The sequence below is a fragment of the Aspergillus chevalieri genome, chromosome 2 (genome assembly GCF_016861735.1).
Source record: "Aspergillus chevalieri M1 DNA, chromosome 2, nearly complete sequence".
Classification (NCBI taxonomy): Eukaryota; Fungi; Ascomycota; class Eurotiomycetes; order Eurotiales; family Aspergillaceae; genus Aspergillus; species Aspergillus chevalieri.
In genome coordinates, this window is record NC_057363.1 from 1,562,869 (window position 1) to 1,586,144 (window position 23,276).

The 23,276-nt window shown below is 48.7% G+C and overlaps 10 protein-coding genes across 10 annotated transcripts; 4 read left to right on the plus strand and 6 right to left on the minus strand.

Moving 5' to 3' along the window:
• Positions 1 to 2,321: 2,321 nt before the first annotated feature.
• LAG1 (putative longevity-assurance protein (LAC1)) lies at positions 2,322 to 3,881 on the minus strand (the record flags this gene model as incomplete). Its single annotated transcript, XM_043284854.1, has 4 exons — positions 2,322 to 2,930; positions 2,981 to 3,268; positions 3,317 to 3,627; positions 3,731 to 3,881. 4 exons carry the CDS (start codon positions 3,879 to 3,881, stop codon positions 2,322 to 2,324), a joined length of 1,359 nt encoding a protein of 452 aa, XP_043133603.1.
• Positions 3,882 to 4,391: 510 nt separating this feature from the next.
• ACHE_20540A (uncharacterized protein) lies at positions 4,392 to 5,578 on the minus strand (the record flags this gene model as incomplete). The annotated part of the gene is made up of 2 exons (XM_043284855.1): positions 4,392 to 5,496; positions 5,550 to 5,578. 2 exons carry the CDS (start codon positions 5,576 to 5,578, stop codon positions 4,392 to 4,394), a joined length of 1,134 nt encoding a protein of 377 aa, XP_043133604.1.
• A 442-nt stretch (positions 5,579 to 6,020) lies between these two features.
• ACHE_20541A (uncharacterized protein) lies at positions 6,021 to 6,890 on the minus strand (the record flags this gene model as incomplete). Its single annotated transcript, XM_043284856.1, has 3 exons — positions 6,021 to 6,356; positions 6,408 to 6,649; positions 6,701 to 6,890. 3 exons carry the CDS (start codon positions 6,888 to 6,890, stop codon positions 6,021 to 6,023), a joined length of 768 nt encoding a protein of 255 aa, XP_043133605.1.
• Positions 6,891 to 8,273: 1,383 nt separating this feature from the next.
• Positions 8,274 to 11,838, plus strand: ACHE_20542S (uncharacterized protein; the record flags this gene model as incomplete). Its single annotated transcript, XM_043284857.1, has 7 exons — positions 8,274 to 8,350; positions 8,405 to 8,630; positions 8,689 to 8,751; positions 8,831 to 9,118; positions 9,171 to 9,414; positions 9,468 to 9,597; positions 9,651 to 11,838. 7 exons carry the CDS (start codon positions 8,274 to 8,276, stop codon positions 11,836 to 11,838), a joined length of 3,216 nt encoding a protein of 1,071 aa, XP_043133606.1.
• A 1,660-nt stretch (positions 11,839 to 13,498) lies between these two features.
• ACHE_20543S (4F5 domain protein) lies at positions 13,499 to 13,841 on the plus strand (the record flags this gene model as incomplete). The annotated part of the gene is made up of 3 exons (XM_043284858.1): positions 13,499 to 13,561; positions 13,637 to 13,721; positions 13,798 to 13,841. The coding sequence occupies 3 exons, from the start codon at positions 13,499 to 13,501 to the stop codon at positions 13,839 to 13,841; spliced, it is 192 nt and encodes a 63-aa protein (XP_043133607.1).
• A 1,731-nt stretch (positions 13,842 to 15,572) lies between these two features.
• GET1 (guided entry of tail-anchored proteins factor 1) lies at positions 15,573 to 16,293 on the plus strand (the record flags this gene model as incomplete). The annotated part of the gene is made up of 2 exons (XM_043284859.1): positions 15,573 to 15,659; positions 15,715 to 16,293. The coding sequence occupies 2 exons, from the start codon at positions 15,573 to 15,575 to the stop codon at positions 16,291 to 16,293; spliced, it is 666 nt and encodes a 221-aa protein (XP_043133608.1).
• Positions 16,294 to 17,254: 961 nt separating this feature from the next.
• Positions 17,255 to 18,781, minus strand: ACHE_20545A (uncharacterized protein; the record flags this gene model as incomplete). Its single annotated transcript, XM_043284860.1, has 3 exons — positions 17,255 to 17,972; positions 18,030 to 18,690; positions 18,748 to 18,781. 3 exons carry the CDS (start codon positions 18,779 to 18,781, stop codon positions 17,255 to 17,257), a joined length of 1,413 nt encoding a protein of 470 aa, XP_043133609.1.
• Positions 18,782 to 18,965: 184 nt separating this feature from the next.
• On the plus strand, positions 18,966 to 19,655 carry ACHE_20546S (uncharacterized protein; the record flags this gene model as incomplete). Its single annotated transcript, XM_043284861.1, has 4 exons — positions 18,966 to 19,067; positions 19,126 to 19,317; positions 19,377 to 19,485; positions 19,543 to 19,655. The coding sequence occupies 4 exons, from the start codon at positions 18,966 to 18,968 to the stop codon at positions 19,653 to 19,655; spliced, it is 516 nt and encodes a 171-aa protein (XP_043133610.1).
• A 434-nt stretch (positions 19,656 to 20,089) lies between these two features.
• On the minus strand, positions 20,090 to 20,515 carry ACHE_20547A (uncharacterized protein; the record flags this gene model as incomplete). The annotated part of the gene is made up of 2 exons (XM_043284862.1): positions 20,090 to 20,347; positions 20,402 to 20,515. The coding sequence occupies 2 exons, from the start codon at positions 20,513 to 20,515 to the stop codon at positions 20,090 to 20,092; spliced, it is 372 nt and encodes a 123-aa protein (XP_043133611.1).
• A 1,266-nt stretch (positions 20,516 to 21,781) lies between these two features.
• On the minus strand, positions 21,782 to 23,219 carry ACHE_20548A (putative sterol carrier protein; the record flags this gene model as incomplete). The annotated part of the gene is made up of 2 exons (XM_043284863.1): positions 21,782 to 22,664; positions 22,726 to 23,219. 2 exons carry the CDS (start codon positions 23,217 to 23,219, stop codon positions 21,782 to 21,784), a joined length of 1,377 nt encoding a protein of 458 aa, XP_043133612.1.
• Between the last annotated feature and the right edge of the window lie 57 nt (positions 23,220 to 23,276).

Sequence of the window (23,276 nt, forward strand, 5' to 3'; positions counted from 1 at the left end):
TCGCCACTGGGATCACAGTTGGTAAATGAGCGAATGATCCGAATAGATAGAAAAGCTATCGACGGCCAGCGAAACATCGTGGCCCACAGGGGATCGTGGGCTGTTCTCCTGCTCGGTCACGGACGGCTCTCTCACACTCCGACAATTCGAAATAAGTAAAGCACAGTCTTGACGTCGATCTGCAGTCTTCCTGCATGGACGCGGCCGTTCCTATCGTCATCGAAGACTGGGCCACGGCCGTCTGCTCACTCGTCTAGGGTTGATGCTCTCACGATAAAGAGATCGTCATTATCAAGGTCTTGTTCACGGAGACTGTTCAATTATCCGCGGTCCTCATCGCGAGCAGCTTGTAGCTGTTGGATATCCTCTCTAAGATCCTTCAGCTGATCAAAAATCGACATCCCAAGCTGATTAGCCACAGTTTTCGCGGAGGGATCGACCGTCCTGATCATCTCTTTAGAGATTTCCGCCTTCACCTCGAGGCCATTGGGGATTAAAGACTCTAAGAGCTGCTCTGCCAAAATGCCCATTCAAATCTTCCAGTATTTAGTACCGGAGTGGCTTCTGAGAGGGTGGGGTAATATGTAGGAATAGTATTGACATACCTCGCTTAACATAACAGTCACTTCTTATTCACTAAATCCTATTCCAGTAATCTGTTGTGTTTCCTTATAATGGTAAGTTTGTCAGGGGTAAGCAGGGCCTTCACAACAAATGCCATCACACCACCCTTCAATCGCTTCAATCCAATGGCTGCCACCGACAGGAAGGGAGGCAATGTCTGAGATCGACAAAATAATTCCATGTCACGGCAATCACTAATAAATCATCTCTTAGACTGAAATGATGATGTTGTGCGGTGGTGCATAAATGCTTTAAGCATTCAGATTAAGAACCATTGTGTTTTGAACAGGAATATGTGGAATAGATTCAGAATTGGGGCAGTGAAAGCCTTGCTGTAAAGAAAAGGACATTCTACAATAATCTTTCAATAATTATGTGACTTTGCTTTTGTACGGATAGAACCCCTAACGCCATAACTTCAACCCTATCAGTAGACCTAGAATCAAACTCATCACCTTCCTCTACAAACCACCCAGTCAGACTACAAACAATGTCGATCCTCGACGAGATCCGAAAACTCAGAAAAGAGTCACAAGACGTCAGGCAAGAAATACAAAACCTCAGCGAATAACTCATATACGGTGAAGACGAAATCATATTCTCCCGAATAAATGTCCTAGGCGAATGGTACCCATGCCTGAAAGGAGCAGAGCCCCACGCGAAGAGACAAACCTTGCCGCAGCGCATCATAGCGGGATACAATGGACGTCTACGTGTGGATGTCAAGTTGATTAGACGCTACGAGGGTCTACTAGAAGAAGGCATTGAAGAGGGAATCTCCGAGCATGTTTGCGGAGTGGAAAGAGGCGTTCAAGAAGCACTATGGCGTATCTTTTGATGTTGTTAATGAGAAGAAGGGGTCCTTGCCGTGGGATATTACCAGGATAATGGATCAGAGGGTTAATCTTTATGGGTTAAATAAGTGGAAGGTCAAGGAGAATGAACGAAGACCGGTTATGTGACGAGCCCTTCCCCAAGGACTCAAGGTGGTAAGCCGATTCTCGAGGATATTGACTGGCTTGACGTACGCCCCATCAGCCCTTCCTCAACCCAGACAAAGCCAACGTACACAGACATACAAAGCAATGGAAACTCATCTCTACCGGCAAAGTAAAAGCCATTGGCATCTCAAACTTCAGCAAAGCCGAAATAGAACTTCTCCTCTAAAACGCCGCCACCCAGCCCGCCGTGCACCAATTCGAAGGTCACTCATGGCTGCAGGTGACGGAGATTGCGGATGTGATTCTATACTCTTGGTCTGAGAGTGGAGATGGGGTCCGTAAGGATGTTGAATTCATTGAAAGATTGGAGAAGCATGAGACATGGGATAATTGAATTAATAGAGAAGCTTAGGGCAGTCTTGAGCAGATGTTGATCACCAGTTTATAGCTTGGAATCAAGATATCGTACTTGAAGCTGCATTGAAATATAATCCAGACAAACGCAGACAGTAAATCATGGTATCCATCAAGTAAAATCGAGCATCAAGCAATTAACTTGAACCAAACCAATCAACAAACAAACAGTCCTCAGACGAGACATCCGGGATCGTTTTCAGGTATATGTGCGTGTGCTTTTGATAAAATCCATCCATCCATGATATCAACGTAGCAGCATATTCATGACGTGAAAAGAAACGTTAAGCGTTAGAAAATGAGAGAAAGATCGAGGAAGATGTTAGGGAAGTAATGGGGCGATTAAGTCGGCTTATCACATCCAATCCGACCAAGCAATGCCTTTCGGTCGCTCTGCTCCAGCGGAAGACGACCACGACCACGGGGTCGCATATTTGAGGAACTGTTGGCCCGCCTCCAGTCTGCGCTGGCGGTATCAGCAGCAATAGTAGTCCCAGCGGTGCCGTCCTTGCTGGACACCTGGGCTGTCCCGGGAGACTCGACACCCTCATCCTCCTCATCAGAACGAGTATCCTCCGCATTCCCGGTGCGCAGCACCCCAACGGCAACACGAACGATCATTCCGAACCAGATAATGGAGAGAACTTGTAGCGACATCAGGTACGACAGGAAGATCCACTTGATCGTCCGGTTCATGCAGATAGGACCGTCGATGTCAAGGAACGGGTAGAAGAGGTATTGCCATCGATCGGGGTATCCGTCGGTTGTGAGCATTTCGGCGGTGGTGCCGGAGTAGCAGCCATAGTTCATTTCAGCGGGAACGTCTTTGTAGATGGACCAGCAGAGTTGGAGGTAGAGGACGTGGCGGGCGATGAGCCATGTGAACATGAAGACTCCGAAGGCGATGTTGCAGCTTGTTTCATATTTGAAGTATTTGAGGATTTTGGCAGTCTTTCAAGTCAGCATCAGACAGTCTCAGAATCCAAGTATACCCAGCTTACCGGCAACAAAAGGTCCACAATGTCCATCAAACACAACACCACATTCGAGACATTGTAGAAGCCGTAGATATACGCAGAGCCCAACAGACTGCTGGTGATAATGTGATGGGTTAACATCTGGTAATGGTCCTTCCGTCTTTCCTCAATATTGATCACCAGAATCTGCTGCACCCAGAACGACAACTGAACAAGCAGATACCACTTCAACGTCCCGGACACACCCCTCGCAGGCCATTGCCTCCAGATCGCGGTATAATCGAGCCAGTAGTCCGAGTTCGACCAGATGTACTATTTCCGTCAGCACACCACGAATAGACACCTGTATAGAAGTCTCACCATTCCAAAGGTCCAAAAAAACCCATAGTACACCCACAACCATCCCTGTTCCGCAAACCGCACCGATGCCTTGCGCTTCAATCCCGCTTTCCGAGCGAGCGGTTGAAACACCCATTCAATGGTAATGGCGCGGATGGCCGTGAATGCAATCGCGGAACTAAGCACAAAGTATAAATCATCCCATCCCTGCACGTAGACATCCTGCAACGGCTGGTAGTACGATAACTGGAAGAACGGCGTGGTGTAAGGTCTCAGCGAAGGGTAGAGGTTATGGCAGGCCAGGAGCATGGCAAGGATCGTCAGTGAAATCCCTGCGGACAAAACGCTGTCAGTTTTCCGTCCGGTTTCTTTTTCTTTTTTTTTTCTTCCCTTTTCCAATGCCCTCCCCAATGCAGGTAAATCAGTGTAACGTACCGATCTGATTAGCCACCATCCATTCCCGAAATGTGGTCTCTTTAGCAACAGGCCGGGGGTGGTGATGGTGGCCGCCGGTGGAAGTCGAGACGCAGGCATTGAGGTCCGCAACCGAGGGCGACGGCGAGACGTCTTTGGCCATGACAGGCATAGCACGGAGAAACGAATTGGATGTTGCAGAGTAGGAATCACAGCAGTTCGGGGAGCGAAAGAGAAGAAACGACAACGGGATTGTGGATGAGAGATCGGTGGTACATTCAACCCGCGGTTCCGCCGGTGCGGGTACTTGGTTGAGCTGGCTAAGTCCCAACAGGAATGTACAGGGTAGTAAGTAATTGTAGAGAATACAATAATAGTCAGTGTGAACACACAACAAGAGACAAGAAAATAACAATAGCACGAAACAAGGAGACGGCAGAGAGATTGAGGGGAATGCGGTGGCCCACTCCGATTTGTCGCAGCCAAACTACTTCACCGCCGAAATTCAAGGCCAATGGCTGCTTCACGAGTTCCGTTGGGCTCTTGAACTGGTTGATCTTGTCTTAACCGAAGCCTACTACTGCATGAAAGACTGTTTATGTACAGACACACAACTCTATGCGGGACCAAATAATATACCAAGTCTATTATATTACCACTGCACAGGCCAACTATCTACTTACTATTCATCCAAAGCAGCAGTCACCTCATTCACATACTCGTTCGCATTGACCCCCAACTTGGCCAAATCCACGTTTCCCTGTCCAGCCATCGCCTGTGACATGGCCTTCACCACCTCTTCTTCCTCCCAGATACTCGCATCTCCATTGCCGACCACGCCTGCGCCCGCGTTCTCCCCGTTCATCGACACCACCGCCCGCCAATATGCATCGTCGTGGTCCTTCAGCACCTTGTCCCGCACCACCGCATTCCGCGTCACACTCAACGCATGTAACTTCGAACTAGCCTGCGCGATCGCGGGCAGTGACATGTCAACCAGTTGTCCGACTTGCTCCGCCTGCGAGGGAGGTTCGAAGAAGAGGCGGTTCGTGGCGGAGAGGTAGATCAGCCCCGCGCAGACGCTGTCGAAGATGGTGAGTAGTAGAGGGCGCAGTAGGCCGATTTGGTGGTAGAGATCGGAGGGGGTGGCCATTCCGGCCCGGACAATAACTGGTGCGTACTGGATGGGATCATAGGTCGTGACGATGTAGATATCGAGTGCGGCGAGGGCGAGTCCGGCCAGGGTGAACTTGTTGCGCCAGCCGGCTGCGTCGCGACCGGCGAACGGCGCGGACGTCACCAACCCCACTATAAGCATGTTGAGCAAATGCGGGAGGAGCGTATTGAACGGGAGGTAGTAGAGGATGTAAGTTCCGACATGGTCGAGCGAGCAGAATTGGCACTGCGCCAACGCCTCCGGTCCAAACCGCAGGTATACCTTCCTCGCCACGATAGTCGTAAACTTCGCCTTCAGTGCCTCATCCGCAGGTGTCAGGGTATTCTCCGGCCGGAATCTAGCCAGTCGAGTAAAGATAATATCGGTCGGGGTGGTAATGCGCGAGCCGGTTTGCGTGAAGATGTTCGGACTCGGAGCTCGGGGGTTAAACGGCAGACTGAGGAGCAGGAAGAAGGTGATCGCGAAAAAGAGCACATTTAGCGCTCGATTAGCGAAAGCTGGAAGAGGACGAGGAGACTGTTGAGATGCTATTGTGCCTCGTAAGTCGCGGTAGAGGTTGATTGCCCGTGGGATAAGAACGGGGGCGAAGAAGATCAGGAGGGACTTGATACTGTTTTCAAATCAGCAAAACACTTTTTCATATAGACGGAAAACGATACATACGTCCCCCATGATATCCCAAGCTCAGTCATCGTGTACGATCTCCTATTGCATTCCCAGGAACGTTGAAAGAAGATGAATCCAGCTGGCACCAATTGATCTTATCGCGCCAAGAGCGGAGTGCCCTGAGTACAGAGTGTTGGACAGAGGTAAGTAAATCAGCTCAGTTTAATGCTAACAGAAAGTTGATTAAATTTCTTTTATATCCCTAGACTCTCAATCACATATTCCCACGTAATATGTGGTTTTATGTACTGTAGGAGAGAATGAACACGAGCAAGCAATCCCAGATACATAAGCGCTATGGTCTATAACAAAAACAATTAAAGACACAAGAAAAACAAATTTGGCATGCGGTCCTGCCATCCTGCCAAAAACCAGAAATAAGAAGGTATACATGCCGTCAATCATAACGCCCGCACAAAACAATTTAAGGTATCAATCCTATTTTATCTTACCCAATCCATAGCCGCTTCAAATATACCCTGCCTTCAGAGCCGGATGATGTGCCAAATCCGGAGGCGCGATGCCAGATTCGTCCCTAGAGTATTTCGACGATGCTGCATCATTCGGAGGGGGGCTCGAGATTTTCTCGATTTTCAAAGGGAACCGGGTTGAGTTTCGGTCGGTTGGCGATCTCCTCCCGGCTTGAGGGCTGTATATCGGTAGGGTATCCTCGCGTTTCATGCTGAGTCTGAATATTCTGTGACTGCCGGTTCGCGGGATCTCTCCTTTCTGGCCTGCAACCGCTCCATAAATTCGAATTTGGCGTGCAGTGACGCCTTTTCCTCCATCTGCGAAAACAAAGCTCTACCGACATGGTTAGTGTTGCTCATCTAGAGGGAATGAGCAGAAACTTACCGAAACGAGATTAATCGCACTCATAACCAATCCCAGGACCCCTGCGGAGAGGACGATCCTCCAAAATGTTATACCAAGATGATCTTGGCCCATGTCTTTCCGGTTCAGATTGCCCAACACTCCGGCGCCAAGCATGAACATCGCTACCCCCAAGGTGATGAATCCAGAATTATGTCCGAGTAATGGCCAGTCTCGATCGAAGTAGCTGCGTAACCAGGGAAGTTCGGAAATAAGAAGAAATACTATAATTGGTTAGCAATGGCCCAACACAGTAAGATATAAGAACTACTTACTGCTCACACCAGCTGTCACGGCATGCGTGACGGCCTCGAAGAAGAAAAAGCCGCTCGTGAGTGAGATTTTTACCAGCATTACCGCGCTGGCAGCAATTATGTCCAAGAAAGTGATGATGTTGATAACTCGAATGCCATTGAGAATGACATATCCTGGACCAGCCAGGCGTGCTTTCCATGAAGCCTTCATGATCAATAAAGCGCAGAAGGGGTTTAACGACCTCGGCAAAAGAGATAAATGCAGGAACCGTATATGAAGGTATGTAGAGGAAATATCTCAAATGTCTTGCGTCGAGTCAGTTGTCGCTTGATATTAGAAGGAAGGCTGTGCCATTGGGATGAAGAAAAAAGAACGCCTCGGGCCAATTCGACTTGTAGAAAAATGATAAAAGGCCCCCAACAATGGGACTATAAAAAAAAGCCATATTAATTCAGCCTGGGTCATCATTATTGACGCCTGCTTTGCGTTGGTAGGCGCCGAGTGAATCGGACCATTGTCGGACAGGAACAATAATGATATGCACAATAGGAATCTGAAACAGGTCCCAAAGGCTACTGAGCATAAAAGGTGGCTCTTCCAGGTCCTGAATAAAACAGAATGAATAAAACCCTTTGTTTGGAGGGGTTCTCTGGGTCTGCGTCCATGGCCTTTGCCGCTGGCTATGGAGACACTGTGGGAAATATTATGGCGCTTAGACTGGTTGAAATGTCAAATTTGATAATATTTACAAAAATATTCAGTAACAGAACTTCTAAAGGTAATAATATAAGTAACGGGCAATGCGCTTTATTCCATGAAGATAATAAGACAATAACGAAGATCGTATGTGTTTCACATGTTGTTGAAGAGGATGAAAGAGTGGTTCAGATTCAATCTTTCTTCCTCCTCCCCGGTTTTCCCTCCATCTCTCGACCAGTCATGTTTCATTTCTCTATTTTATCACACTAGAAGCAAAGTCTAAGCGCCTTTCTTCCAAAACCCGATGGTTTCTGTTGCTTCGGAAATCCTGCATGTCTGGTACTGCATAACGTGCGCCATTGTTTGCAGCTTGTGGTTTGGCCTACAAGATTTTATCTCTTATCACTTGGACATAGTTGAACATGGAAGCTCAAATTTGGATGCAGGTCTTATTGTAGAGCAAATATAGAGATATAATTAGCGACAAAATGCAACTGAAAGCGCCGTTCGGCTACGGAGCACAGAGCACCAAACGACCCAATGGCCGTTCTTGCAGCATCAGCGCCTAAACTGGCATCATGCACAGATTATCATTCTCCAGTTGGGCAGCGTATCTGCTGGTTGCCATATCTCCTGCTCGGGGAAAGACTGCATAAGCGCCCAATCAACCATGCGTTTGAACCGCCCAGAATGGCATAATGCGGTGGCTCGATGCACCTCTACCACTAGGTACAATTGCGCAGAAGTACGACAGGGAAATACCACGGTCTTAATAATGGCGCTATCCCTGGTATTACGAGGCCTCGTGGCCCTGTTCTCGTATACCCATAGTAACGGTTTATTATAACCATGGTAAGTGTTCGAAGTACGTTAGATGCCATGACCCGTTAACTCATGTTTTTCCAGATCAACAATGATGGACTTAAAACCTTCCTACGTACCCTTGTCCCTGGCGAAAAGCCGAACATCGAGTAAGAGACCCAAATCTCCGGGTAGGCGCACTACCAGGCTGATTTAGAATCCAGCATTGTGGCCATTCACGGCCTCAACCCGAAAAACAAGGAGAACCATGCGGAAAAAACTTGGGAGTCGGGAGGCAAACTGTGGCTGAGAGACTTCCTTCCGAAGCAATTGCCGCAGGCCAGGATTTTCCTCTATGGGTATAACTCCAATGTTGCTATCCAATCTTCGGCTGCGGGGGTACGGGACCAGGCACGGAATTTACTCAGTAGGCTATGGCTGGAAAGAAAGGTAATGGATTACTATCTCGTGTAATACACGGGGAATATGGGAGCTGACATGTAAATAGGGCTGTGAAACTCGTCCAATCCTCTTTATTGCTCACAGTCTGGGCGGAATTGTTGTCAAAGAGGTAGGCATTGTTCTTCCGGACGAAGGATTGGCTGAGCCAGCTGTTTTCTCTTTGATCGCGGACTCACGATATTCTACAGGCCCTCGTACAAGCCAAACTTGGTGACATATATTCTTCAATCTTTATAGCCACCTTCGGCATTGTCTTCTTCGGGACGCCACATCGAGGAAGCTCTTTGGCGCGCATTGGTGATGTGTTTGCTAAAGTCGCAAGAGCCATTCTAAACACTCCAAGTAATACGTTCTTGAACGCATTAAAGAAGGATGATCTATACGCAACCGAACTGTCTTCCAATTTTCAACAAATACAAGAGCATTATCAGTACCTCAACTTCTACGAAACATTGCCGTTGAAGAGTTTCAATCTGGTAAGTGAGTTCTTCCATTCTACAGCTGCTATAGACGCTCATCCAAATACAGATTGTTGAAGGAAGCTCTGCAGTCCTTGGTCTACCTGACACAAGGGAGAAAAAGATAGCTTTGAACGCCAACCACGAGGAAATCTGTAGATTCGCGAGCGAAGATGACGAAAACTATCGACACGTCTCAGCATTGCTGGTCGATCTTGTGAAAAGGGCGATGGATTCTTTCGAAGAACAGTTTTTCAACAGCTTTCACAGTACTTTGGTGGATGGCTTGGTTGAAGAACGTAAACCGAGTTTCTGTAAGTCCAAGCAGGAGAAGATATCGGAGGACCTGCTAACTGTCTAATAACAGTCATGGTACCATACATGCGCAATGAGTTCTTTGTCAACCGCGAGCCTATTACCCAAAAACTTAGAGACCGGATACTCCCAATAGGAGAATCCCATTCGCGAGTGGCACTTTTCGGTCTTGGTGGTGCCGGGTACGTCTGTCCACCAAGAGTCTCAAAAGATTAGCAGCTAATGGTATGCCTAGCAAATCGCAAGTCGCTATCGAAATCGCGTATCAAATACACACCGAACTACCCCATGTGTCTGTGTTCTGGATCCATGCAAACAGCATCGAACGATTCCGAGAAGGATGCCACATTGTCGATGAATGCAATATCCCGGGTCGAAACGAAGAAAACTGCGACAAGATGGTCCTCTTAAAAAATTGGCTTGAAAAAGAACATAAAGATTGGTTAATGATCATTGATAACGCCGACGAAGCTTCCCTATTCTCATCGAAAGCAGAGCTCTCACGAGATAAAACAGGAACAAATCAGTCAATACTCGAATACCTGCCTGAGAGCCCTCACGGCTCGATCCTCATTACGACAAGAAATCGAGCTGCAGGAGTTAAACTCACCAGAAATCGCCTCTCGGAGCTCATCGAAGTTAATACTATGACGGAAGACGAATCGAGCCGCCTTATCAGGTCAACCCTGTCGGACAACATACCCACCGATGAAGAGATACGTGAGATCTCAGTTTTGCTTGACCACTTACCGTTGGCACTTACGCAAGCTACTGCATTCATGCAGGAGAATGTCCTCACCATAAGCGAGTACATTGAACTATACAAGGACAGTGACGAGACCCAAATGGACTTACTATCGGAACCGTTCGAGACCCTAGGTAGGGATAGCCAAGTTCCAAATGCAGTTGCAAACACATTGATTGTATCCATCAATCAGATCAAGAAACAGGACCCCAAAGCTGTTGAGATCCTGTCTCTGGTGGCTTTTGTGGACCAGCATGATATTCCTAAGAGTCTGGTACAGGCGAAGGTGAAACGTGCACTTGACCTCACCAAGGCTCTGGGAACTCTGAAAGCGTTCTCACTTATCACTGCAAACGAACGGGGGAATTTTTCCCTCCATCGGTTGGTCCAGTTGGTTTTGCGAAAGTGGTTGATCATCGAAGACAAGTTCGAGGACCAAGCTATTCAAACCATGGATATTATCGCTGAGCTATTTCCAAACGCAACCTGTGGGCAATGGACTGCCTGTAAGGCCTATTTTGCTCATGCTCAATCTGTCCTCACCTTTCTTCCCGGATTACACGGGAAGCTCTTCAGACGGAAATTATACCTTCAGGAGGGCATAGCCTACTATTTGTGGTCCCAAGGCTACTACGATGAAGCAGAGAAAATAGATATCTTGGTGATGGAGGAAAACAAAAGAGAGTTCGGGATGGGACACCCGGAGACATTGGAGAGCATGATCGCGCTTGCATCGACATTCGAGAAACAAGCAAAATGGGCAGAAGCTACTAGTTTGGACCAACATGTTCTCGAAGTTCGAGAGAGGACCTTGGGACCTACGCACGATCTCACCCTCACAATCAAATTGCACATAGCGGAGAATCACAGCAATCAAGGCCAGTACGAAGAGGCCGAGCGCTTGACCTCAGAAGTACTAGCGACATCAAAATCCGTCTTTGGACCGGAGCATGCAAACACAATAGATGCGATGACCAGTCTAGGGACCATTTATGTGGACATGTGCAAAGTGGATGAAGCTGAAGATCTCACGACGCATGTCTGGGAGTGGAGGAAAAGAGTCCATGGTGATGAACACGATACAACACTAGACGTTGCTACCACACTGGGAATCATATACCATAACCAGGATCGGTTTCAAGAAGCGGAGCGATTAACCCTCCAGACCATCGAGGCTAAGGAGCGACAACTGGGCCTGAAACATCCATCAACACTGACCAGCAAAGGAAACCTCATAAATATCTATCAGAGCATGGATAAATGGGATGATGCCGAAGAATTAGCCCTATCCGTCATAAAGGATCATTCCGAGCGAGTGGGCCCAACGCATTTCGACACAATGATCGAAAAGCAGAAACTGGCCAGCATTTATTTCAACAGAGGCCTTGTAGAAGAAGGCGACAGATTGGACGACGAGCTCCTAAGGGACAGCATCGATAATTTTGGACGCGATCATCCCTTCGCACTGGGATGTATGGATAGGACCGCTGAGACCCGAAAGCGTCAAAAGAAGGATGTGGAAGCGGCCCGGTTGCTGGCTGAACTGGTAAGCCGCAGAGAAAGGACGTTGGGGCCTTATCATAATGATACCTTGATACCCTTTAAAACATTATGTGACTGGTGTGGGAAGGATGAGGCGATAGAGATGCTACTTGAAGCTGAAAAGGAGTTGCCATGAGGAAGTTCTGTGATCAAAGTATATATAACGTGACCCACATGCGAATGTCACACACGGGCGAATGTCACACGAAATCGCTCCGCCGCGACTTTAACCCCATCATCTCCACCAATGCACAGAAATTCCATTAGAAATACTCAGAATCGCCTTCCTCAGACATCTCTACTACTATCTGACAGGAACGTGCATTGTGTCCGGCTTTTCCGCAATTGCCACAGCGCCGTGCGCGTGTCTCGGTCCACAGTCGCCGACCAGCCCCATTGCATGTTTCCTCCTTCAGTTGTACCTCAACCTCCATTTGATCCCCTAATTCTTGAGCTTCCTGTATAGAAAGCGACCCTCCTTTCCTTAGACTTGTTTTCTTTAGCCCTCCGGCGTTTGCTAAGTGCCTCATTTGCCGCCCGAAGTTCACGAATCTCTGCTTCCATCAAATCCATCTTATGCATTATCTTCCTCGTGCCTTTTGTAAGGACGTCAGCAGTGTTCAAGATTGCCAGGCTGTTTATTGTGCTTTGCTATTGTCGTTCGGAGCTTGTGACAACCATTGTAGTCAAGGTTGCTCTCATCTGAAACCCAGTTTCGTCGAAGTTATAGATATCTGCTTCCTGGATACCATATTTCGCGATTATGTTTCAAACAAGCATAAACAAACGACGAATAACTTCTGGGTCTTCGCATAGAGCTCCCTTATAGTCGTATTTCCGATAAAGACGAGCCGTGGGCTCTGGGTGCCGTTTGACAAAGGTGCGAGCCCAGGTTACCCTAACGCATCCCGCGTTGCGTGTTGCGAGTAATCGGTTGGACATATCTTCCACATCAGACAACTGAGGAGGAAACCCTTTGGAATCTAGATCAAGTATGTGTTCAACAATCGTTGATTCCTCTAAATCAGTGAGCCTCCGTGGATTGGCTGATATATTGCATCGTTATTGCATGCCACGCCGGCGGCGACTAAGCTTCTCATGATCCACGTGATAGATCTTTCCAGCTGCTCGAGCGCTCAGTTTTTTGTCATTTCGCATAGCTTGAAGGGCCAATATTACTTGGCTTTTACCATTTTCCTGAGGCATATTTGGTTGTGGTGATATTTGTGATAGAAGTTTAGAAGTCGCGTCGGAGCGATTTCGTGTGACATTCGCATGTGGGTCACGTTATATATATATATCTACATAACGGGTAATTCAAGTATGCTTCACTTCGAGAATGTGTACTAAGTGGTATTTTGCCATCGAAACTATTGTATCGGCCAAACTCAATTCAAAAGACTGCAAGCAATCCTTATCTGCCATCTGATATCGTGTCCGCGTCTCGTCATATTAGTTTTGTAGGTGTTCGAGGCGAATCAAAGGGTCTCTCTGGGTTCCTATGTCATTTCGCAATGCGCGCCAGGAATCAAGATGTGGTATCTTTAATAACGGATGGAAGTCCTGTCTTTCGCGAGAGTGCAGAATGATTCTGGGATGTAAATAAGTGAAGGGGCTGGCTTGTAGATCCAAAAAGGGAAAGCCGGACCGGCAGTAGTGAGATTCCGAATCCCTTAAATGGCGGCGCTTGCGCATCGCATCCCTATCTCCCGTTGTCAGACAAAGAACCCTGCACATAACGCAGCGAGCCATACTTACATTTTATTGCCAACCAGTGAGCGTTGGGATACTACAAAATGGCACGAGGAAACCAGAGAGATAATGCCCGCGAGAAGAACCAGAAAAAGATGGCTCAAGTGGTACGATCCAGTCCCTTTTTCGCCCCTGCAAAAATTTCTTCAACATGACTGACAAGTTTCTGCCTGCCCTTGTAGAAAAGCAAGAACACCATGACTGGATCCGAACAGCAACGTGCAAGAGAGGACGTGGCTGCGAAAATGCGCGCTAAGCAAAAAGCTGGTTTGTGAATCCCTGCTATATCCCGGTCACCACGAGGCATTAGCATATGGGCTAACGTCTTTATTTCACTGATCAGCCGACGAGCGCAAGGCTGCCGAAGCATTGGCCGGAAAGAAATAAGAACCTCCTTCCGACCCGGACGCGCCGATCGAACACCTGTCTTTGTCTTTTCGCCCTATGCTGTGTCACCAGTTCAAAGATCTTATCAGATACACCCTGTAGTAAAAACATTAGTTGGGCTTTGTTGAAACCTGGGTGAAATCTGGGAAAATCGCTTATGAGGAAAGACTTGGGGTCATGTACAGAACGCGGCCGGGATGTCAGATATTTGTGAAGGATGGATCGGGGATTTTGTTCATGCGCAATTTTTTTTTTCATTCAGTCATTTTTACTAGCGAGGCGTTTCAACGTTTGTTGCATACGCAAATTTGGTGGCGTTTTCTGCGTTCCTTCGTATCCTTAACCCCGGGTACAGGACTTCTCCACGAAGATACGACATACAGCTATACCCCTGTTGATACTGAAATAGACTGTTACATTTAAACTGTAGAGCTGTAGAGGGTATCACAAAGGTGAGGAATGCAAGCGCAGATGAACTAGGTGGCAGCGGCCCAGTATATCTCGGCCATTCCCAACCATGCCTTCCATGACTTCCCAGACAGAGCTGTGCAGTTATGCTTTTCCGCAGAAGTCTCCAAAAGATCTCGGACTGCATCTACGACCCCTGTCTTCCTTATCGCTGAATCAACAAACGTCCAAAGACTCTCACCAGTCCACCCGATATTCAGCGCAAACCGAACCACCGTATTCACGACACGCGCCTGCATGTCTCGACGATCTGGTATACCTTCGAGGAGATACAGCGCAAACATCCACCCCGAAATATCCCGCGTATTCACCTGGCACCAAGATACAGTTCGTTCGAGGAGTGCTATCGTTATATCCTCCGCTTCAGGTCCCCTTTTCGAGAGAAGAGTGTGCAATTGGCGCATGTAGCTGAAGGCGTAATAATTGCGGGGATGGAGTTCTCCGGAACGTAGGACGATCGATAATTCGGACTGAAGTAAGGATCGGATTGCTTCTGGTGTTTCTCCCGGGTCCCGGATACTAAGTATCCGGCGCAGTATCCATAACCGATGCTGCCATAAAGTCGGGGACTTTGTATGTCGATGTAGCGGAGAGCAAAGATAGGATGCCGTCAATGTGAGCTCTTTATCCAGTATTTCAAAGACATCTTCACTTGTACTTTGTAGGATTCTAACCAGCCGTCGTTTTCGCCAATTGCAAGCTGTGACGTGCTCCGGCGCGAAGAGTATGAGGATTTCTGAAGCCCGCAGCACGTCCCCATCCTCGTATAGTTCCTTCTCTGTCCTTGTAGAGCTCTGTTTCTCAAAGAAAACTCGCCTGGCAGCTACAAAAGCCCCCACCAGGACTTTCTTCGTGATGCCTACGGAGCATCCATCGTGAAGCAGGGTGCCGAAACCCGGAGGAAGAACTTCGATCTCAAGGGTTTGATTGTGTTCGTGTCTGGTTGCAAATATCCGGGAGAGTTCTTGATAGGCTTGTTCGGATGATAAAGACATGTTGACTGCTAGGCTTCGGTGGAGGACTTCTCGGAGGTTCGATCTTCCCGAGCGGAGGACAAACACAACTTTTGCAACGTCATTAATTTACAGGCAGCTGTTCTTCTATTCTGCTTTTCCACGCAGACGAGTCCGTCCATTTATCTCGTCGGTGATCTTTCATTCTATTGTTCCTGACATTCATTCGTTTTCGATATACTTCCCTACTCCGGACGGAACTTGTTCTGTTCGCAATTGACGCCCGTCACGGCCGCGAAATTCGACCATCATGCTGTCCCTCGTCCTGACTTTCTTCCTGATCCATGTCGCGATCCATCTTATTAACACCGTTGGCGCGACAACAATTGACAACCTGGTATGTCTCCGACTCACCTTCGGACGAAAGCAATGCTAATTACTTGTCAAAACAGCTATGGATCCTCTACTTGAAGCTACCAACCTCGACATCGAGACAAGCCCGCGAGGCAGCCCGGCTTAAACGCGAAGCCCTCGAATTGAAGCGAGACATGAACAACACCAGCAGCCAGGATGAGTTTGCGAAATGGGCCAAATTGCGACGTCGACATGATAAAACAATGGAAGAGTATGAGGCTTCGAGTACGTCTTTCCTGATCGAAGGAGGCCGGGGGAACGGAGAGGAGAAGCTAACGAGTACAGACAAAGCACTTAGTTCGCAGAAATCCTCCTTCGACTGGGCCATCAAAATCGCCCGCTGGGTCAGCACGAGCGGTCTCAAGCTCTTCCTCCAATTCCGGTACAATTCTACGCCCGTCTTCGTTCTCCCGCCCGGTTGGTTTCCGTATTATGTTGAATGGGTTCTGTCGTTCCCTAAGGCGCCTATGGGATCAGTCAGTGTGCAGGTTTGGAGCTCTGTGTGTGGAGTTACTGTGAGGGTGCTGGCTGAGATTCTCTCGACTGTTATGCTGTGGGTTGGGAGCCGGATACAGCAGAGACGTGCTGTTCCTGTGAAAGCGAAGAAGACGCAATGATTTTAACGCTGGTTATGCGTTACGCTATATGAGAAGGGATTTATTTTGTATATCTGTTCAATTATGTTGGACTATTTATCTTTGATTAATAACAGACTCATCTTGGTGATGTTCATCAGATATAAAAACAATCGTTTATAATCAACAACCCCGTGCCGTAGCAGGAGTCTCAGGGCTTGACTCTATGATTGGTATATCATCACGCGAACGTAAGAAAAGCAAGAGTTTGAAGCAAGGTTTTGAAAAGAGAGTCCGACCCCTTCGACAGGGCTTCTGTGACCGACGAAATCATCCAGAAGATGTCTCAACCAGTCACCGCTTTGCCATAAGCTACAGACTCAAAAAGATAGGTGAACTCCTCGCCTCAAGAATGAGCCCCATTGAGTTACTCCCTCAGAAATGAGAAGAGCAATCGCATAACTATCCAACCACGACGAATGGCAACCCAATAAACCCCTCTCCAACACCCAGCTACACCACCATTGTTACCACCTGACGGCGTCGGGCGTAGACTGAGGCACTGGGAGGGAATAGGGCGTATAAGCCGCTATCGAATTGCTTCTATGGCGGCGCGTTTCCGCATTGCCTGGTCCATTCCGAAGAAATGGTCAGGGTGTCCGGGGACTTTCTCCCAAAGCTGGTTTTCCATAAAGGAAAAAGATATTGAAAGATATCTTGTGTGTAAGCTTTGAATGCGATTCTTTGAGCGAGGAGTTGGGGAGGAAAGAGGAAGGAAAGAGAAGAGAAAAAAGTTTCGGATCTTTTTTATTCGGCTAAGGTCAGGTGGAGTACGCTAGCCTGTTTGGGATTCGCGGTCATGTGACTTCATTGAGGGACAGCCAATCATATCACCCAATGCGTATAGCGGACATAGAGGTAGACTACCTGAATCTAAGATTAAGATGAATACAATTGCTCCTTTTGATATCTTATGCCATAATTACAGAATGATTAACTGATTTTATGCCTTGGGCTTGGCCTTCTTTTTGTCGGCCTTCTTCGCCTTTGCTCCGGTCTTAGCGGCAGCGGGTTCAGCCTTCTTCGACTCCTTCATCTCCTTAGTCTTCTTGGGTGTCTCCTTTTCGGCAGCAGGCTGAGCCGCCTTCTTCTCTTTCTTGGACTTCTTCTGGGTACCATTCTCCTTGGTCTCGGTCTCGGTCTCCTTTGATTCCTCAATGGCCTTCACGGGCTCCTCAGCAGGCGTCGAGTCCTCAATCGCCTTGGGCTCCTCCTGAACTGGAACGTGGTCCACATCCATCAGCTCAGGCAGTTCGAACTCGTAGCCGACAGCCTTGAGCTTCTCAGCTTTGGCAAGACGTTTTTTCTGCTCCTTCTCGATGCGGTCCGTCCACTGCTCACGAGTCTTGCCCTTGTCCAAACGCTTCTTCTCGATCTTGTTCCACGGAGTCTTCTTGAAGCGGCGGTTGGCGCCCTTCCAGATGTCGGGGTGCAGCTGTTCGGAGGGGATGTATTTGCACTTCAGGATGTGCCCGAACATCAGATAGTTATCCATGGTCTCTGCGGCGATTTTGGCGACTGCGGACGAGGCGAATTCAACGAAAGCGTAATGCTTTGAGCGACCAGTAATACGGTTGCGAGAAAGACGCAAACGGGTGATTTCGCCGAATTGCGAGAAGTAGGCACGCATCTGATATTCGTAGAAACCGTGGGGAATGCGTCTGTAGAAAAATATGTTAGATGAGGAGCGAAAATATGCTCAATCGAAAACAACTCACCCAATGTAAACGGTACCGGGAGTCTGGTTTTCACCTTCCTCAGCAGCCTTCTTCTGCTTCTTCAAGATCTTGCGCTTCGCCTTCTTCGAGTCGGGGATGTTAGGAACGGGCTGTTTGGGATCGAATCCTTCATCGTCAGATGCGTCTTCGTCGCCGCTACTCTCAAAGCCACGGATAAGAGCAGCCGTCTGGTCATCCTCGCCCTCATCATCGCTACCCTCAGAAGCAGAAGCATTGTCGTCAGCCTCATCTTCCTCAGATTTCTCGGGAGAAGGCTCCTTCCGTTTCTTCGAGGATTTTGTGCTAGCCTTCCCAACCTTGGGAGCTTCCTTCTTAGCAGGAGCATCCTCCTTCTCCTCCTTCTTAGTATTCTTGTTGGTAGGCTTCTTTTTCTCGGGCTCAGTCTCCTTCACCTCAAACTCATCCTCCTCGTCACTGCTCAGGAAATCGGCGGCGCGCTTGCGAGGCTTAATCTGTCTCTTCGGCTGCTCCTTCTCGCCATTGGTCTTGGGCGCAGCATCAGACTTGGTTTCCTTGGCTGCGGGAGCATTCTGCTTGTTCTTCAGAGCGGACTTGGGAACAGCTTTGGGCGCTTCGCTGGGTTGAGACTCGACTTTCTTGGTCTTTTTCGCGGGAGAGTCGCTGGCTCCGGCGGCCGCAGCTGATCAGAGTCAGCATTAAATTTTTAACCTGGACAAAAGAATGGGGGTTATTTTACCCTTTCTCTTATTGGCTTTCTTGTCTGGTGCCATTTTCCTGCTTTTCACGTATCGAGCGTGGTTTGCAAGTTGATTCCTTCGTGCAAAGCAGCTGCGGACTTTTTTTTTTTTTTTTGCCCCGACGAAACAGCGCTAAGCGGTGAGCTCCCGTCTTAGCTCCGCCTCCGCTCTACCAAAGATACTCCATAGAGCAACAAACCCAGCAAATCTAAAAGCCATGGGGAAAAAGAAAAATGCGACAAAACCGCTGACGCAAGAAGAAATATGGGATGATTCTGCGCTCGTCCGGACCTGGGACGAGGCTGTCGAGGAGTACAAGGCGAGTAACTTTTAATCCGCGATATCATGCACGTGATCTTTATCTGACGGGAAAACAGCTCTATCATAGCATCCATGCTAAGGGTGAGAATGTTGAGGATATCCTGAGACAGGCGGAGGCGGGGGAATCTGGGCAGAGGATTGGTCCGGTTGAAGAGGAGCAGCCTGAAGAGCAGGAGCAGCAGATGGAGACTAATGATGTTGAGGCTCCGGAGATTGTTCCTGATGAAGCTGGACGGGATATGCCAGAGGTATGGACATCTTTCCCCTGCTGCACATATTTTTGAAGGGCTATACTGATTCTTAACAGGAAACTACAGAATCGTATCAACCTCCTGAAGCAAATCCTATTGCTGAGGCTGGAACTGGGACGGCTCCTGCTGCCGCACCCACGATGCCTCAGCCAGTGTTATCATCAGGTAAGCTATTTACTTCTCGCATATCAAATGTCTATCTGGTGCTAATATACATGACAGTTCAAGATGAAGGACTAAAGAACCTGATGATGTCCTGGTATTATGCCGGATACTATACGGGACTCTATGAAGGCCAGCAGAAAGTGAACGCGAGCCGGAACGCAAACTCGTGATTTATCGTCAATACCTCTATTATATGAACGTTCTAATTCAGGAGGTTCCCTCACTCAAAGGCGGATGAAGTGGGTGTGACGAGTCTACGTCAGGCTAATCATTTCACGATTTACCGTGCCGGACGAATATACACACCGTGCTGCGAAACATACGGGATGACAAATTTTCTGACGATATATCCAAAGCATATTGTATCAAACTTATAGGATTGGCACTAACCATCCTAAACAGGCGGTAGCCCTTATTGGATCGTTGAGCTTCAAGTATACTGTATGCAGCTACGCAAAGGATGCCATTAATATCAATGACTTATATTTCAATACATTGCTAACTCCAACTATTCATCCATCCATCCATCAACAGTCACTCACATCACACACATGCATAAACCCTTCCACTCCCCTTAACATCACAAGGCACTCATCTCTCCCGTTTACTTGCCGCCCAGCAAAGATCCAAGCAGAGGTCCAAGGATCGGGATGCTGTCAAAAGCGCTCTTGGTCTCGCCACCGTTAATAGTCTCCTGCGGGGGAGCAGGGCTAGAAGAGGAAGAGGGAGTAGGCGACGCCGACGGCGAGGCCTTGCTAGGGGTGGCAGAGGAAGAAGCAGGAGCGTGCAGGCGAGCGTGCGAGGAGGTGGCAGGGCCGTGGGCGGGCGTGGGCGACGTGGAGTCGGCCATTTCTTCCGCCATCTGGATTTTGTTACTTGCGGGTGTATAGTGTTTGGTTTAGGGGTATGGACGTACGTGGAAGGCCCAGGCGTTGGGGTCAGGACGGTTGTTCTGGGCAGCAGGGAGGGCAGTGGCGAAGACGGCCAGGAAGAGGCACAGGGCCAAAACGGAGAGGCTGAAGCGGGCCATTTTGGATTGTTGTTGGTCTTGCTTAGAAGCGAATGTTAACTCAAAGAGTGGACAGGCGTATAGCCAAGTATAAGGAGTGGTTTGGACGAGTCTTAATGAATGATGGACTGAGACAGCGCGAAAACGAGAAAGTAATAGAATACGTGCGAAAGAGTGTCATTTCTATGTCTTTATATTGTCGAGCAAAGGGATGTTATTCTCATTTGGCTTGCGTGTGTATGCATAGACAGGAAGGGGATCCTCAGAGTAGGAATGCATGTCTGCCTCCTCCATGGGAATGAGATACGTGCTTCAATCACGACCCTCGTGCAAGGGAGTCCAATCGGATGATCTCCCTTTTCCAATTCAAGAAGCTTGTCTCGGTCTCGACAAGCAGTCTAGTCTCTGATACAGGCACAGTGGCATCGTGCGCGCATTCCCGCCCTTGATCGGCAGCAGAACAGCAAGGGCACAACTACGGCTACAGGAACCGGGCATCGGTTCATTTGTCAGGCAATGTGTATGCCTCTGCAATGTTGAAGCGTTGTACTAAGTACATTCCACAGAATAACAGCTCTACGGACTAGAATGTGTCTCCCTTCATTGACACGTTGCGCTCCATACAAGAGAAGCGGTCGCAACACGAGGGAGATTTAACAAAGGACATTGGTCCCTGTTGGAACTTCTTCTAGGCACGATTTTGACCTCGAATATCATGGGGATAAGACGGACGAGACTTCGAAAATGCCTTGACTATAATACTGTTGACCTGCTGGTTAGTGACGAGAGGCAGGGCGAGCAATTGACAAGTGCACGGAGTCAAGCCATAAAAGCTCATTTTCTTCAGGGACGAGATCTCCAAAGACTCATTCCAATAATCCATCGATCCATTCCATCATCCAAATACAAATTCTGTCAGCAAAAGATGTATGCTCAAAGCGAACCTGTGCACCAATTCGGTCTGGTGACGGGATTGTTACTAAGCATAACTTCTCTCTCGGTCTCAGCCTAAAATTTGTGGACGGAGTGGTGCGTTGACACCATCAACAAGGGTATGTTGGAGACCTGGGATATGTATGAGAGAGGAAAAGAAAAAAGAGAGGGAGAAAATCGCGATGCAAAAAAATTTATGGCGGTGGAATGCGGTGGGGGGGCCGGGAAATTATTATGCCGAGCCGTAATTCCCAATCGGGTAGTGCTAGTACAAGTCTCTGAACTCATGAATGAGATTAACCAATTGCAGACTATGTAGTTCAAGTCATCAAATATGGATATACAATTAAACGCTTAAAAACGAGCGAGAACTTTGTCCTGAGTATCGGCCAAGGCCCACTGGTCGCTGTGCTTCTTGCTCAGAACGGACTTGGCCTGTTCGGCCGTGAAGCCCTTCGCCTCAACAGCCGGGTTATATCCTAGTCCATTGATCTTACCGACCTCAGCGCTCGACACCGGAGCGGCAACTTTGCCGTCAGCGCGCTTGTAGACCGTCACCACGACCGCACCGCCCAATCCCAGGTTGTGCTGCAAGGCCGAGTCCGTGCCAGAGATCAACCGGTTGTTGGCCCAGCCACGCAGATGCCAGACTAATTCCGCACATTGTGCCAGCCCAGTTGCACCGAGCGGGTGGCCCTTGGAGATAAGACCGCCCGAGGGGTTGATAACCATCTTGCCGTTGTAGGTGATGTCACCTTTGCTGACCATCTCATGTGCCTTACCGGGCTCGCATAACTCGAGAGCATCGATAGTGATCATCTCATTGGCGGAGAAGCAGTCGTGCAGTTCGCACACTTTAATGTCCTTCACATTGACACCGGCCTCCGCGGTGGCCGCTCGACAGGCATTGCGGGCCATGCTAAAGCCCATCAGGTCAATTGAGCTGCGGTTGTAGAGCGAGGGAGTGTCAGTGGCCAGCTGCTGGCCAGCGATCAGGACCGCCTGGTCCTTGAGATGCGGGCGAGCGTCAAGGAATGCCTGAGAAACGACGACAGCAGCAGCACCTCCATCCGAGGTAGGGCAGCATTGCAACTTGGTCAGGGGCTCGTGGATCATGGGCGACTTTACAACTTGCTCAAGGCTGTACTCCGTCTGGAATTGCGAGTAGGGGTTGCGCTTGGAGTGTTCATGGTTCACCCGAGCGATTTCCGCAAAGTCTTCCAACTTGGCGCCGTACCTTCGTAGCACCAGTCAGTATTTAGTTGTAACAAGCAAGGGAATCAGAAACAAGAACATACTTCTCCATATATTCACGACCCGCGTTACCAAACATCTGGGCCGCACCTGGGGCGTTGCTAATCCCTCTCGTCTCTGCCATCATTCTACCAAGCAGACCCGTCGGGTTCGCCCGGTCTTGGTACATCGACTGGAGACTTCCCGGGTTCATCTTCTCAAATCCAACAACAAGCACACAATCGGCGGCGCCATGGGAGACCAGGGTACGACCCATGGCCAAACCGGTAGATCCCGTCGAGCAGTTGTTGTTCACATTGTAGATGGGGATCGAGGTCAATCCGAACTGATAGAAGACCCGCTGGCCACAGGTGCTGTCGCCGTAAACATAGCATGCGACGCCCTGGTCAACATCGTCGTAGTTGATGTGGGCGTCCAACATGGCCTTGACACCGGCTTCAAAGCCCAGCTCATGGTAGTCAACCTTGCCACGAGGCTTGATAAATTTGGTCATGCCAACGCCCAGAACATAGGCGGGTCCTGCTTCCTTTCTGCCCATGATGTAGGTATGTCTTGTTTATTGAATCGGATAAGGGATGGATAGGTGTCGGTGCGG